General features: G+C 38.7%; 2 protein-coding genes and 1 non-coding gene across 3 annotated transcripts; 2 read left to right on the top strand and 1 right to left on the bottom strand.

Moving 5' to 3' along the window:
* Positions 1-1,604: 1,604 nt before the first annotated feature.
* On the top strand, positions 1,605-1,707 carry LOC147856398 (U6 spliceosomal RNA). The gene has a single exon (XR_015530757.1). It is a non-coding gene; the product is annotated as a U6 spliceosomal RNA (small nuclear RNA).
* Positions 1,708-2,253: 546 nt separating this feature from the next.
* LOC147856397 (ADP-ribosylation factor-like protein 8a) lies at positions 2,254-7,258 on the top strand. Its single transcript, XM_087329347.1, has 6 exons — positions 2,254-2,380; positions 5,678-5,759; positions 5,840-5,872; positions 6,308-6,429; positions 6,622-6,783; positions 6,871-7,258. The coding sequence occupies exons 1-6, from the start codon at positions 2,343-2,345 to the stop codon at positions 6,986-6,988; spliced, it is 555 nt and encodes a 184-aa protein (XP_087185473.1). The 5' UTR covers positions 2,254-2,342; the 3' UTR covers positions 6,989-7,258.
* Positions 7,259-8,758: 1,500 nt separating this feature from the next.
* Positions 8,759-16,610, bottom strand: LOC147856396 (stomatal closure-related actin-binding protein 1-like). Its single transcript, XM_087329244.1, has 12 exons — positions 16,233-16,610; positions 15,974-16,102; positions 15,791-15,883; positions 15,262-15,402; positions 15,060-15,128; positions 14,589-14,672; positions 13,999-14,179; positions 10,354-10,473; positions 10,195-10,253; positions 9,649-9,783; positions 9,363-9,512; positions 8,759-9,267 (listed from the first exon to the last, which is right to left on the bottom strand). Exons 1-12 carry the CDS (start codon positions 16,578-16,580, stop codon positions 9,223-9,225), a joined length of 1,554 nt encoding a protein of 517 aa, XP_087185370.1. The 5' UTR covers positions 16,581-16,610; the 3' UTR covers positions 8,759-9,222.
* Positions 16,611-17,074: the final 464 nt, after the last annotated feature.

Below are 17,074 nucleotides of genomic sequence, written 5' to 3'. Positions count from 1 at the left end.
CACGGAGGAATCAAACCAATGACTCCATAGTCCCATTCTTATTTACTTAAAACTTCTAAGTAAATGTTTTGCACACAAGTTTTGAATTTAGTGCTTCTCTCTTGTTCTAAAATTTGGTTCAATCATGCATCTCAAAATCTACTATTGCATATTTTGTTGAGTAGGATTCCAAATCAGCCCCTTATTCCCTCTCCAGGCAAATGGAATCTATCATCATGGTTGGTTCCTCGAGGGTAAGGTTCTCCAATATCCTCCTTATTAACGCAATTTATGACCTTACATTTAAGGCATTTCCTCTCATGGATTACACATGAAGTTGATGTTTACTACCAACACAATTGCACACAAATTTAAGCTTCGACCTTCACCTCCAACAAGAGTTTAGGAAGTCTTTGATTTCATACAAAGAGAACATGCAATAAGATTTCTCAAAGAGTATGTAAAAGCTAATATCAACAAAGAAAGAGGGCAAAAATATAAACGATATCCTTCTCACGAAAGTTGTGATAAATGTAGGAGAGGATCCTCCATAAATAATTTGTTGAAATATCAAGCTCAACTAGGTTTAGCTATTTAGTCAACCATGTAACTTAGTAGTTACATAATTAGAATCTAGTTATAAGTGTTGACCTTAAAGCCTTAAATAGGATTTTGTACTTGAGTGGATACATTCTAGATCCTGCACTACCAAGTTCATTGAATATAGGACTTACATCCTTGTACCTATATTATCCTCAAACATGTGCACCCTTGCAGATGAGATGTATATATACCACATCGTGGGTATCATTGTATTTTGATGCTTATTAATATAGAGAAAAGTCTTTAGCTATGCTCTTGTTAATCATTCCCCATTTATCTTGTGTTTCCCTCCTCTCCTCTTTCCACACACACACACACACATCTCTTTCGTTGCACATAATCAGATCTGATTCTTAACATAATTATCACCTATTGGTTCCATCAAAAACATTTCAAGCGTTGGTTTAATAAATAGATATGCAATCCCCATATCTATGCACAAAAGATTATTATGATTGAATCTAATTACAGACATTTGATGGACATCATCGGTAATGAGAACCCCAATGGTACAAAACCTTATTCCAATTGAAGCTTATAAGAGACCGTGATGGTATGTCATTGCTAGTGAGAATCTTGATCACTAATAAAGCATTTTCAATTCGTCCCTAATGCATGCGAGTAGATGTGTGCATCAATACGACAACACATATATTTTAGCTTAGGCATGGGTGTCTTGAAGCGAGACATATCGAGATAGATAGATTTGTTTTTCAAAGTTGATGGAAAGGCCAAATTGCAATCGATGAGACGTGGGCTAGCTAATGGCAATTCTTAATGCTACAATGTGAGACAAAGCCAACAAAATGAGGGATAGAGAGAGAGAGAGAGATGAATCGAGAAGGCTGCCCACTGGTGATCAAGGGGTCATGGGTTCAAGCCATGCATTCCATAGTGGCATCTAATAGTAAATTAAGAGGATATGTATCAGAGTAATAGAAAGGTGAGAAAACTCATGATCCAAGCCTCGTTGTACGACGACTTTACCACTAGGGTAAGGTAATTAGAGAGAGAGAGAGAGAGTCCCTTCGGGGACATTTGATAAAATTGGAACGATATAGAGAAGATTAGCATGGGCCCTGCGCAAGGATGACACACACAAAACGAGAAGAGATAGAGATTGCAGTAGATTCAACAAGTTGTCACGTGAATTCATGTCGAGTGCCCAAAAAACAAAGATCGAGAGATCGAAACAATGTATATACGAGAGTGTGGGGGGGGCGGCCATCAGGAACTTACATGATACAAGAATATTGTCTCCGGCTGCTGCTGCTGGGGCTTTAATAAAAAGAAAGAAAAAACGCGAGTGGTTCTCAGAGAAGAACAATCATCGATGATGATGAAGATGGTGGGAAAGAAGGAAGTTATGTATGCACATGGTATGTATGTATGTATGTATCATTATGTATGTATGCAGATTCAGGCAGGAAACACGTGCCAAAGACAGACCACCATACCATACCATACCCATACAGAGCCTCCTCGCGTGTTTGATTCCCAAGAGAGAGAGAGAGAGAGAGAGAGAGAGAGAGAAGAGTAATGGGCCGCGAGAGGCTCCTTATATTGTTTTGAAATGCCTTTTCTGCTTTTTCTTTCTCTTCCCCTCCCGTGACAGACAGACAGGCAGACAGATACACATCGATCGATCCATCTGGAGATCATCTGATCTGTCCCCCCCCCCCCCCCCCCCCCCTTCCTCCTTCCTTGTATTGCCTCCCCAGTTTGTTTGTTTTTCTTCTGGATCCATCTGACGAAGAGCGATGGGTCTGTGGGAAGATTTCCTCAATTGGCTTCGCAGGTATGTCCACCCCCCTACATCCCCCCCCCCCCCCCTCCTTTTCCCTCTCTCTTTCTCCTCAATTTGCCCCCGGATTTAATTCATACCAACTCCTCATCGATCCAGAAGAGGCCATGGCTTCTTGTCCTGGTAACATTCCGAAGTTCTTACATCTCCACCGACTTTTCTCTCAAACTCGGTGAAAGTGAGGACAAATGAAGCAGATATAGCTGCTATGCAAAACAGGACCGCGTTTTCCACGATCATGATGAAGGCCGTTACCATGGAGTATGTGGGCCTATTTTGTATACCAGGGAGCTCCAAAGAACTCAAAAGGTTGTCTGAGAGGGGGATCCATTGCCACAGTGAAGACCATTACTATGAGGAATGTTTATGTTCCATCAAATAACATCAACATTTCCTGAAAATGGAATTTTTTATTTACCCTCGGGAAATAGGCCTTTTAGGAAGGGTTTCTATTGTGGGTGGACATTTTTCCCATCATCTTCTTTATACCAAATAGGTCTTTCTTGTCATACCAATTGTTCCAGGTTATATTTTTTAAAGCAGGGTTAGACATTCAGGCATGTAAATGGAGTACATTCATCTAGTCTATATATAAAGCTTTTTAAAGGCTCAAGTAAGCTGTACTGAAGGCATTTTGTGGGTTCCCTGCTAGCATAACCTCTGTCAAATCTTTACCATGTATAATCACTCTATGAGTCTTTCGCTTAGTAGAAGTATATCTCAGATGATGATTTAGGAAATCTCACCATAATGCAGGAAAAACAATTTCCCCCCTTCCCCACACCAAAAATATGTTATCTTTTTTTAAAATTTTACATTCGATGTTTTTCAACTCCTCCTCCATCATGACTGGCTGGATATTTCCCTCTTTGAGCTGATTGGAGGAGTCCTGCCTCAATGAACTTCTAGAGAGATACAAAGGATTTGCTAAGGGAGTCAACCTGTGTTTCAAACTTCTGAGGCATTGCAGTTTCTCTTTGCACATAATTATTGAGTACATGAAGAGCATTTATCATATTGTCTCAAGCTTTGTCCATGTTTTATTCATTATCCTGAAATTCTGTGTATGTATTTCCAGTTTCTTGGTCTTAACTTCAAGCGATTAACTCATTTGAACTCAAGATGTGATATCATGCAGAATGAAAGAAGATGAAAGTCATGGCTTACAAGTGTGGACTCGACATATATAATTTTCTTGAATCGTAAATGGATGTAGGAAATATCTTATTTGATTGAATCAAGAAGAGAGAACGAATATAGACAAATAGAGGAAATGGTTACATTGCATGTTTAAATGAAATTGTATTAATGTGTGAGTCACATAGCCACTAACGAGAGGATTTCCCTTCTGTTTTTCTTCTCCATTTTGCTGTGAGTGTCCCAAGCCTGAATTGGTAGACGATTTGCCTCCTTGTCCTGTACTTTGGCTATGTATTTATGGACTCTTGTCAAACCTTCACCCGGTTTTAAGGAATCTTACTTAGTATGGAATAGTTGCCTTGACCTCAAGGTGGCACCTCAGAATATTTTTTGCACCTTGGGTATGCTTCTGACCCAAGCCTCCATGCCATATCATATGACTTGGAATGCTATTTGATTGTTGTCTAAATTCAATGAGGCCATGAGATTGCGTTCGGTTCAGGCAAATGGTAGCTTGCCCAGTCTGCTTTCAACCGATGATGTATGCATGTAAACTTATTATTTCTGTTGGGGTATCGATTTGCAAGCTTTTGAAAGAGCTTACAGATTCAATAGCTTCATCTTATATGTGAGGCATGGGTAAATACCTAGCTGCTTGGTCTTAACTGCCATGTGTTTTATTTTCCTTAAACCTAGATGATCCATGTTCTTTCATTATCCCAGTTAATAATATCAGCTTCAGTCACTCCATTCTTCTCCACTTTGGTCAAACTCAGGTGTGAAGAACTCAAGATATATTGGAATGGCTAGTACATTTTTATTATGCGATGTGATTGGAACCATTCTTGCATTTCAGCATACCAACAATATTCTCTTCATCGTTATAGAAGACAAAGTATAAGACACACTGGAAACTACCAGTAGCAGAATAAGCCCTTAAAAGGGCAATAGTAATAAATGGGAGTGAAGGCTCTCAATGATAAATGTCTGATTAGAAGGAACAAACGAGGACAATGAAGTGGAGCTGAAGGAGAAGAGGGTTCATAGATCCAAACAGAGGTATTACAAAGGATGTTGCTCTATTTGTAGATCCCCATCCTTACATATTCCCACAACTCGGATTTTTAAGTTGGCTGAAAATGTGAGGATTTGTAGGAAAAGTTCGTATGAGATTTATAGAAATGCCAAGCAGTTTCACAGGAAAATATATGGGAGGATTTCAAGATCGGTCATTTCAAAAGTGTGCTAAATATTGCATCCCATATTGAACCTTTTCTGCCCATGCACCTGTAACAATGAGATCTACATAAACTATAGCAATTGATCATGCATGAATATTGTGGAACATAACAATAAGGACCAACCTTGTTTCATTGCATGGCAACGTGAATGAAGGAAATATCTAACATCTTGTACAATGCTCAGGGAGCTTGGTTAAGGCTATTGCCATACAAGCAAGGTTGACCATATATAGTAAAGCTTGCTTAAGGCCGTTGCCAAATAATCTAGATTGACTGCATAGTAAAGCTATTGTGGATTGTGAGATTCCTTTGGGGCAGAATTGGAGTGACCGTCAGCATTTGAGAAAGAGGAAGAGGAAGAGGAAGAGGAAATACCAGCATCTACGATGGGAAGTTGAGATGGAAGGGAAGGTGGAGCAGGAGTTGGATCAGAGAGGGGAGGTAATGGAATTGAGTCAGAGAGAGCATTGTCCTCATCTGGGGGTGTTGGTTTTATTTTAACGATTTGAAACATTGGGCACATCAATGTGAAAGCTTTTATCCAAGGGGAGATTTTGTGGAGATTCATGGGTTCATTTTGTCAAAGAGAAAGAATGTTCAGATTCTTGTTGTTGATGACTGCTTGGTTCTTGCTGAATTCTTTGATATGTTCATGGATGCTGGGTGTTTATTCACAATGCCATTCTATACAACTTCTGATTCTTTTGTATCATATCATGTCTGTAGGAATTTCTTCTGTGTCAACATGGGTCTTGAGGAATTTATTTTTTGCATTTTGTTCAGTAAGCATAGAGAAACATTGTGCTTTCTTAGTGTTGTTTTCAGTCCTCTCAATTTGACCTGGTCTTTGCACCATAGTTGTACATGTATAAGAAGATAATTTAAAGAAAAGAGGTATGGATTTTTGCAGCCTTTTCTTCAAACAAGAAATGGAGCTTTCATTAATCGGGTTGCAAAATGCTGGAAAGACATCTTTAGTGAATGTGATTGCGGTAATGCTGATGGATTTTATATTTGTTGCATCGTCAATGAAATTGATAATGATAACATATTTTGGACATTGCAATTGCAGACTGGTGGCTACAGCGAGGACATGATTCCTACGGTGAGAACTCACTGTTATCTACATAATTGAAGTGTTAAGGGCTAGAGTAGAATCTTATTAGTATTTATTGTATGGTCATATATTATAGTATATTTTCATAACTGCCTTTCGAATGGGTGTGACTGTTCACCCGCTTGTTCACCCAGCGGTTGTTTCTATAACTGTCTCTAGGCGGATAGAACCATCTGTTGGATGATAACAGAGACCACTTTTTTCTCACCTTTGCATGATTGAACAGTTTGTCATGATCTCTGTTGTGTTCATTGCTCTGTAATCCACTGTCTACGCAGTCACTTATCCGGCAATGGGTGCAAAATTCTAGCGGATAACATTAAGCAATCACTTCTTTGAATAGAAATTGACAATGAAAAATGACCTGAAGGAAATGTTTGTCAGCTGGTTTAAAATGGAGGGTTCTATGTTTTTTATTTTCAGGTTGGTTTTAACATGAGGAAGGTCACTAAAGGAAATGTCACCATCAAACTATGGGACCTTGGAGGGCAACCTCGTTTTCGGAGCATGTGGGAACGATATTGTCGTGGTGTATCTGCAATTGTGTAAGTAGTGTGCTTAGATGAGTCATAATTGTTAGACCAGTAGGATTGGCCATTTGGTTTGGGTCCTTGCCCAGTGGGCCATAGATCTGGAGTTTTGAACTCCCACCCCTGACCTTGGTTGCTGCAAATGGTAAACTTCATATTGTGGGGATATATAATTTCAATCCTAATATTGTGCAAAATCTTCCTCAGATATGTTGTGGACGCAGCGGACAGGGACAATATATCAATAGCAAAAAGTGAGCTCCATGACCTTTTGAACAAGCCTGCTTTACATGGAATTCCACTCCTTGTGCTTGGAAATAAAATCGATAAACCTGAAGCATTATCCAAACAAGCTTTCATTGATCAACTGTGAGTATATCACCATTTGTTGCATCTATTCCATACGCATTTGGCATTTCTCTCAAAACCCAAATTGTTCGAATTGTAAACCTACAGGAATCTTCAATCTCTATCTGATCGTGAAGTTGGTTGCTACACAATTTCTTGCAAAAATTCCACGAACATTGATGCTGTGATCGATTGGCTTGTGAAACATTCAAAGACCAAGAGTTAGTGTCCTTGTGAAACTGGCTTTCTCATATTGTGTATTCTAGAAATCTTATTGTTGTAAGGAAGCATGTTTTCTTGGATACAAAGCTTAGGAGATTGTTTTAGATCATATCTTGTGTTTCCATTTGAAACAAACCTTGAAGGAAAGCGGACCCTCGGATAAATTATATGATCCATTGTTAATATCAATGAGTTGTAAGATTGCCTTAGTAACTCTGATTGCATGTCGAGTGTAATGCATAATTTGAATTTAAAGGTTATAAATTATAATTGCTAGCTAGCCACCAGTCAGCCAAGCAAAGGATGTTTTGTTTAATGAATTAATTATCGTATTATGCTCTCTCCCACTCTTTATGCACAAATTATACCACAGATTATCTTCCTAATGATCACTTGAGGTTTAGTTCGCTCTTGTATTTGCATTATAGACCTCGTCTCCAGTTTGGGCATTGAGATATTGATCACATACCTCAAATGATCTGTAGATATGCCACCCTCATGTAAGTTTCTTCACTTCTTGGCATGGACATACAATCTTGCTGATTCTGGCCTCAGTTATACTCTTTTTGATTTTACAAGGGCGTATTCTTCTGATAGAATGGCATACAAAGGAGGTGGTTAATACTAAGTTCACCTTCTGTGGGTAGGTAGAAGCACCATGTGTGTTTTATATCATATCCATTTAGCAACAGAAAAGGAACTATTATTGTATTGCCTTCTGGTTTACATCCTCATTTCTCACTAATACTTAGTTCACTTGCTGTGGGTAGCTAGAAGAACGATGTGTGTGTTTATATGGTATCCGTTTACCAACAAAAAAGGAATTATCATTGTATTGCCTTCTGCATCCTGCATTTCTCACTAATACTTAGTTCACTTGCTGTGGGTAGGTAGAAGAATCATGTGTATTTATATGGTATCCTTTTACCAATAGTAAAGGAATTATCATTGTATTGCCTTCTGGCAAAAATCCTGCATTTCTAATTAACATCCCAAAATTTCCTTTGTTAATAAGACCAAAAAAACTTAATAAACCCTAAACCCTTCAACAAAAAGAGTTTAGTAGACACTGAAGGATGAAGCGGGGGAATATTTAGATAATGTGCAGCACCAAATGTGACCTATGGAACTATAGTTTGGGGGCCTGGGCAACTGAAAGACTGGATTGTACAAAAGAGAGTTGACTTAATCATCGCATGGGAGATACTATACATGTAATGGAAAGGGAAGCACTCTACTGGTACCAGTACAAGAAAGCTGGAAACAGTTGTCAACATGCCCAGTGTACCAATGCTCTTGATATTTAAGGTTTTTCTATTACAGAGGAGAAGATATTGAAATATTCCATCCTTCATCATTAATTAAAGACTCCACCAAAACACTGGAATTTGCATTTCATCATACAGCTAAGCAACCATGAACAAACCATTTTAGAAAGATGAATCTTATGCTAATTAGATGTGCCATCTATACACTTCCAACATGTCAGGTAATTGTGTGCAAACACAATTGAACAATTTCTGTAGCAACATTTTACTGAACTTACAAAGGGAAGACATAAAACATCGGATGGTCTATCCAAACAGAGAAAAGAGCTATTTCAAAGTGAGTATTCACAAAATATTTACAGCTGGGACGGCAACAATAATAAAGAGTAGTCAATCCCAATTAATCAGGAGGATGTTAGGTCAAAGTAGAGAATCTATCATAATATTATAGTTTCATGCACATGCATTTAAATCATATATTACAAGATACGCCTGCCGGCTGCCCCTGAACAAATAAAGATTCTCATTCATTTTGATTACGTTAAGTTGATGCTTTCTACACAAGTCTACATTGTGAATCGCAACCACTATATGGCTCTATTAAATGTGTCGTAGGGCAATATTCAGTTTATATGGAAGGTGAATATTGTGGCTAATTTTAGCGTGTTCACATCCCATGATTACTTAATAGTGTAATCACCACCAGCAGGCTCAAAGTTACCAATAAATGAAAATTAGTGTATTCAATGAAATCTTTCCTGCTTTGCATTCGATGAAGGAAGCTCACAAATTGAAGATATGCCATTTATCCTGTTGCAATACAACATTCCAGCCTGCAGCAAAGTAAGTGACAACACATTGTTCCTACTACACCGATATTAACATTCCTACTACCGTTCCATCATGTACTACATCCCTAGAAAGGCAAAAATGATCATGTCTACAGAAGGCTGGACATGTGTGCCTCTGGTCATGTTCCAAGTGGTGCCCGATCATCAGGACCAGCTAGCATTATCTGCATACAGAAATGCTATTTCATTAGCAGAGCAAATGAATGAGGTATTTCATAATGAAAGACACAAGCAATGGGTTTGGACAACAGTATCATACATTACAATCAAATGAGAATCTCCGTGCAAGCATCACTGCGGCATTCCGTTCACGAGCTGATTCAAAAGCCAGCAAAAACGTCAAACCCTTCTTAGCCTGCCAAAAGATGCCTTGAGCAGCAGATATTCCACTCCCTCTCGCTCCACAGAGCTGCATTTTATGTAGCAAAACACTCAAGAAATCATTCAAACAAACAAAAAATCTTGGTTGTAAATGCTTTCATACACCAAATTTATTTTTTCCACATTGGAACATGAAGAAAACAATAATGGCCATAAAGATTAACCTGCATAGAGGACGAATAAGGCTCCTTTGCCTTGGTGCTTCGTCCTTTTCTTAGCTTAATGCGTACACGACCAATATTAAACCCATGTACACTCTGCTTTGCAACAACTTGCCCATTTTGCTGAATAATTATGACCTATAGAAGGAGGAAACACAGTATTAATTTCCAATGCACAAACTAATTTCAATAACATCAAGTGATAAAGGTACCACTTCCTTTCATGTAAAAGTTACCACATGCCACAACTAATCAGTACTTTTGATGGCATTTTGATTTGGTAGGGAGAGAGGGCATTGAAGTGGGTTAGGGCACTGCGGGACCAGGGCCCTGAACAAAGACTTTGGCGCATATAGAAAGGCGGTTAGATTTTACCAAGTGGCCTAATTCTGATGGTACCACAGCTACATTAACTCAGCCAATGCTGTGTGATGCCATGCAAAATGAAATCATTCTAATTTCACAAGAAAAGTGTGCAGGTTGCTCTGTAAAACAGTGTGGATCTTAAAACAATAATACTACAGAAATAATAATATTTTAGACAAATACCTGAAATTCAGCACCTCCTTTTTGAACAAGCGCCTCAACATAATTTCCCAAACCAGGAGCTGTAATAACAAATAAATCATAAATGAAAAATTTTAAATAATATTGGGAATGGGAAATTCAAAACACAAGTCCAATCCCGTGAGACGTGAAAAATGATACCTGGATCAATAACTCCAGAAGACGAAGCCATACATTTCTCTCCATTTGGTAGAGTAATATCCACTCTCAAGCATCTTCCAACATCAAAGGGTTCAGGAGCATACTGAGACTTTACTGCACCTGTTAGTTCTCTCTCTCTCTCTCTCTCTCTCCCCCTCTATGCTCAAATGCAGATTATTATCTTCAATCAGCTTTTCACAATCAAACCTATTCATTCATTTGCGATCAATACATGAAGTACTATAATGGGATTTCAGTGCCCATGTACCAAGTGAGAACTTGTGTATGCAATTCAAAATACTATTGCACATTCGTAAGAGTAACTTCCCAAATTGACCCAGATCTTTTTCATCAATAGAAGAGCCACTATACATTTGTATACCCTCTTGCATCCTTGAGATATGTGGCATGAAAGATCGTTGTGCATCAAGTTCCAAACTTCTTGTATGGGCATGCGAACGAGTTTTTCTCATGCACAAACAAATGCTTTTTCAAAAAGCACCCCCTTGGAAATGCATCAAGAAATGTAGTTCAAAGAAAAAATGGTTTGATAAGGAATGTCATGACGCTTGAAAATGCCTTCTGGGTTTTGTTGTAGTAAAGGGTAAGGAAAATATTCAAAAGGATTTGTATGAGTACAAAAGACTTATCTAAAGAAAGAGAAGAATATGGCAAGTTATTCAACAATTTCTATAAACACAAGAAAAAGCACATGCATGTGTTGATTTAACTCTTATGGACTTGTCTATGCATTGTAAGAATTTGTATGAGGTATCAATTGTCAGAAAGATGATGTGACATGGTTCTCTTTCACATATGTCTCCTTTCTTTATGATTGAAGATGTACGGCTTAAGAAATTGGCCTCTTGAAAAGAAAGAGATCCTCAATGTATAAAGGCTAAAATGCTCAAATGGACAAACAAAGAAGCACTCACATGGTTAAATGATATGTTTAATAATACAATGCGTGCTCTACAAATGGACTAGAAATTGGATCAAACTTTTGTATAAAGGTGAAAACGTTATAAAGAATTCTCGAATCATCATAGTCAGCTTGCTAATGGCAAAACTATTTGGATGTATAATGGAATCAAAGGTGAGTGCATGGGTTGAAAAAAATGGTAAAAGAGCTTATGAATGAGTTGGCTTTCGATCACCTTGTTAGCCTTTGCATATTAATGGACGAAAGTCACTTAGAGGGGCAAAGGTTTATATTGCTGCTTCATGGACTTCAAGAAAGCTTTTGTTATGGTTCCTAGTGAGCATTTTTGGAGGCAAATGGAAGAACTCGAGGTGCCCAATGAATATATATTTGCAATTTCGTGAATCTACGAGAAGGTTATATGTTATGTGTGTATAGGCAATGGAATTTTAGATTTTTCCAATAGCACTATTGGAATTAAGCAAGAATCCCCACTCTCACCTACTCTATTTAGTCTATGCATTGATGAATTAAAACAAATGGTTGCCAGGTTTGTAAAGGAAGAAGGCATTGAAGAAGTTGTCATTAGGAATGTAGTCATCATGCTTTTGTTGTATGCGGATGATGTAGTGCTTTTTGCAAATACTTCATGAGATACACAAAAGCTTATGATGGCATTGGAAGAATTTTGCATGCATATGAAGTCAAAGTGTGAATAGCTCTAAAACAAAGATTATGCTTGATTAGAGCCCAAAAAAAGTTATACCCTGCATTATGTACAATAATGCGCCACCTGAAATTGTGGAACGCTTCAAAAACTTTGCCCTTGAGGTTCCTTTAAATCATAAATGGAAGGAGTGTGCTACTCATTGTTAGAGGCAAGAAAGAGAGCTTATTGTTAATTTGAGAACATCTGTAATAATTGAGCATTAACTTTTGGGTTATCAAGAAACACCTTTTGTGACATTGGTTCTTCTCTATAGTGTGGAAGTATGGAGCAATTGCATCCTTAAGTCCACTTAGAAACAATTTCAAAATGTACGAAAGAATTTCCTTACAAAATTTCTCTAAGTCAAGAAACAAATGCCATACACCCTCCTACTTGAGATGGGATCACTTTGAATTAAGATCATGGCGATGGAAAGGGTTATTAAACACATGATTAAGCTTCAAAAAAGTCCCTCGCATTGACTCTCTAGAATTACATGGGAAACAAGCAAAAAGATCCAAAAGACACATGAAAGCAAAATTTTGAGTTCTAGTTCAATGCAAGATACGGAAAATGGCTTGCTCCATGATGCATCTAGATTTCTCTGAAAAGAGACCTTTTAGCAACGCCAATGTATCATGCCATGGGATAATGTTGAAGCTCAAGCTTCACAAATTATACTACATATGTTGCACCTAGCTACAAAACCATATTCTTTGCCGAACAAGGAAACCACACACATTGAGCCCATCCAACTGTTAGCCATAGAACTATTCCTTCCATGTGACTTCGCTCACACACACTACGATGTGAGACAAGACGTGGGAGCACAAGTGATCATAGTCAAATATCACACTCTGCTTGCACCAAGTTCAAGAATCTAAGTATCACACTTTGGTACCACGCTCTGCCTTTGATCACATTCGACTATGTTTCCTACACATTTTCAACCAAACACAATCCTTGCACAAACTTCTTTCATAATCACAATGTGCACTCTCGATTGCAACGTTCATTAGTAAAGTTCTTGCACATCGAGAGCAATGACTCACTTTCACATGTAGTACGTGAAAATGTAATATTATAGGTCTCATAGACCATATTTGACCTTCAATGATGATAATATAATCTCTCTCTGTCTATTTCTCCAATTTCTACATAGATGAGGTGTCATATTACATAAAGAGATTCAATGGTTTGGGAGCATGCCTCACACGTATAGTCTTACATATTGCTATATGTTTACAAATTTGTGTTGATCTCTAACAATCTGGACGAACCCTAAATCGCTAAATGCTTTCCAAGTATTTTGTACGGACAAAGGTTTATCGGTAAACATACATAAAACTAGCAAAATGGTGCTCAACACCAGACAAGCATGATAACAAGACTAGAAACCAAATCTCATATTGGAAAGGAAAATGTGGCCCAAATACAATCCTACACATACCTAGGAGTAACATTCAAAGAGCCTCGGTTCCCCTTACTGGAGGCTACCTGTGCTCGACTTTCTTGTGGATATGCAGCAATTTGTGCTCTTGAGAGACAATGTGCACACTTGCAATTTCAAGAGCCACAAACTAAATTGAGGCTAATCGATACACTTGTCACACCAACTCTTTTGTATGAAGTAGAAACCTCGGACTGAGTCTTAACAAGGCAAATAACTTGAAAGATTTAGAGAGACCTTTAGTCTCAATGATTGCTCACATGATAAGGTGCAAAGCATCAGTGCCCCATGATATAATCCGGGCAAAGATGAGAGCAGCTCCAATAATCATTGAGGCATATTCTAATTAGCGATTAGTATCCAACTTGCTTATGTCATCAAAACAACTTGCTTAACATTGGAGATATTCATTGTTGGTATGATGAAACCCAACAATGGTTCGAGTCACATGGCATACACATAAATGCACTAATCCGACTCAAATATAGCTTGGAATATCCCCATCTAAACCTAACCAAAGTGGACAATAATAGAGTGGACGAGATTGGAAGTAAAAGATCTTACCAGAAATAAGTTCCATTCTTTTGCAATCTCTAGAAATGCGATGCCATTGGAAACTGCATTTCAAAAGATCCACACTACAACCATCCAAGGCAGCTACTTGCAAGCAAGAACCTAGTGTTTCAGTGCCTTCAAGTTGAAACAGAATATTCCTTTCCCCATCTGGTGATCGCAGTGCTTGCAACTACAAAAAGACAAAATTTGAAACTTATGATCTCTTCCAAGAACCAAGACACATCATGTGATGCAGGATATCGATATGTGGAAATCGAACAACTCATACACTACGCGAAAATCTAGCACAAGTACTGAATTGTGAAGCCATGTTGTACCAAAGAGTACATTATACGAATAGTTAGCAGGGGATAGAATTGTTTTCTTACACTACAAGAGAAATAAAAAAACTCATCCTAGTTTACAAATAAGCCACATTTACACAATACTATGATGCTCATCCTAGGCTATGTCTTAAAGAAAGAATATGATTGTAATACGAATTCATCTCTCTATAGACTTCGTGTTAGCTGTCATGATATTATAGTGCTACAAACAATGACTTTAAGGTAAAACACAGATAAAAAATAAGCACTCACTTCTTTTCGCAACTTCATGATCTCAGCTGTTTTCTCTATAAGCTCTTGTCTTAAACCCTCCAATTCATGCTCCATGTCCATTGCCTGTAAAACTACTCACATTTAGTAACTGATCAAAATAGCATTATCCGTAAAATACTGCATTCGTTACAGAAACTTATTTACAGGTTTGATAACAATTGGGTATTCACTCTGCAAATTGCTAACCTAGAATATCAAAATTAAAAATAGCTTGACAATATTAAGAGATGAATAAGAACATCATCCACTAAAGTTATTCATTGCACAAGTTCAACATCTAGTGGAAATTCTATGATACAGATTTCCTTGGAGGAACACATGATTAAAGTTAAATCAGTACATTAATTAAAGGGTTACACGTCAACAATAGCCATATTTTGACCTATAAACAAGGGATAACATTATAATGTTGCTTATATTTCAAATACAGCCCAGATAAGAGGCCTTCACCTTACTTGACTCGTGGAGCATCTTTATTCTTCTTGCTTCTTGCACCTCCCTTCTCATATCATCTAATTCCTGTAAAAAATAAAGTTATTGATGCTCTTTACTTTACTAAGAAACTGATTATTTTTGGAAAAAATTACTACAAAATATACTCTTAGTTAATCTTTGGATCAAAAGCATGGTCTTTTAGGGTCATTGATCACACCTGTTGGGATAACACTCCATGGAACTTCTCTCTCTCTTCAAGTGCCTCTTCCATCCTCCTTGCAGCAGCTCTAGCAGCCTCAATCTCAGTATGAGCAATGGTTCTTGCCTCTTCCACCATCCTCTTGGCATCATCAGAAGCCTGGACGAAATTCAGGTCATTCAAATTATCCAAACACGGCCTCCACTCAAAACTAGCTTCTTATATAAAACATTTCATAGTCTAAGAAGGTTGAAAAAGCATGATTAAATCGCACAAGAATTTCTTTTTAGTGACATAAAACTACACGACACAACAGGAAGATCATCTATAAAGAAGCATGATAATACTGCGGGGAAATTTGTGCACAGAAATAAAACATCCTATAGATTCGAAGGCCATGTAGTTGGATGCCTTATGATTTTATGAGGACTATATCCCTTGTAGACGTGCATGTAAATGAACCATTATCATTAAAAGACGGCATTAAGAAAAGGACAATAAACAAGGGGTTGTGTTCCTGGAGCAAAAGTCATATATTTGCACCTACTTGTTTGAAAAGTGCCGCCAACTTTCTTACTTCCAACTTCTCCTGCGCGAGCTCAGACTCTCTTTGAATCAATTGCGACGATAAAGCATCCACCTGTTGTGCAAAAATACACAGAACTTACAAATAAGGATTTGGAACTGGAAAGAAAGAACTTCAGTTTTGCAAATGTACAGAGTGGCTTACAGAGGTCAAGGCTTCTTCTGCATCATCTTTGTTGCTTCCTGCTACTCGACCTTGGAGAGATTCTAGAACTTCACGAAGCTTTTGTAGGAGGGCGTGCTGATCAAGAGAAGCTGCTTCCCTCAGCCTAACCTGAAAGGGAGGGAGCGAACATGTGGTTATTCAGAAACTAGAAACAATTTTAGAACCGGAAAAAAGGGTTAGCAGAAAGTGGTAACAATTTACGAGAGGGAAGACCATGACTGTGAATGAAGTAGCTTACATCTGAGGAGAGCTTTTCCACGGCTGCCTGAGCTGCAGCCTGACCTTTCTCAAACCTGCTCGCGAGATCACGGACAGAGAAACGTCTCTGGAGCTCAACAATCTGAGATGATTCTCTGGTCACGATCTCTCTAACCGTAGGTGCGATTGGGGAAGAAGAAGAGGAAGCTACAATCTCTTCATCTTCGTCCATACTGTCTGCACGCAGACCAGGTGCGGCACCACTTACATGAGCATTAGACGGAGAGAGGTGGGAGGAGGATCCATGGAAGGGAAGGAAGAAGGCATGCGGGAGCGCTGACAGGGAGACGTCTGCAGCGATGATTTGGCTATGGTCAGAGGGGTGCATAGCCTCGGAGGCAAAAAACAAAATGGGAGGGGGAATGAGTGCAGTGAGAATTTCCTGCAGGATTAAGGAGGAGGAGGGGGAGGAGGAGGAAGCATAGATGGATGGATGGATGAGGTCGCGATGTCGGAGAAGCTTTACAGTGGAATCTGAGGGCCGAAAGATGCAGAAGAAAGAATCTTCTTCTCTGTGTGTGCGAGTGCAGAGAGAGAGAGGGGGGGGGGGGGGGGGGGAGCTATAGCTGTAGACTGTAGTAGCTATGGCTATGGCTATGGCTATGGCTATGGAGCTTCTTCGGACAATCAAAAAGACAAATAGTTATTTGATTAGATATTCTATTTATTGATATGATTTTATAATACGCCCAAGAAGAATATGCAGCCGTGGGCCGGCCGGTGGGCCGGCAGGATCCGCCTCTTGCCCGAACCCTGCGGGTTCACACATTGATGGGTCAGGATCTCACGAGAACACTGACCCCACAGGTCCCATGGATTGAT

Source organism: Azolla caroliniana, unplaced genomic scaffold, assembly GCF_043228905.1.
Source record: "Azolla caroliniana isolate FFs.n. ecotype wild unplaced genomic scaffold, voAzoCaro1.0.p SCAF_13, whole genome shotgun sequence".
Lineage (NCBI taxonomy): Eukaryota > Viridiplantae > Streptophyta > Polypodiopsida > Salviniales > Salviniaceae > Azolla > Azolla caroliniana.
Note: the sequence above shows the minus strand (reverse complement) of the source record. Positions and strands in the feature narration are given on the sequence as shown.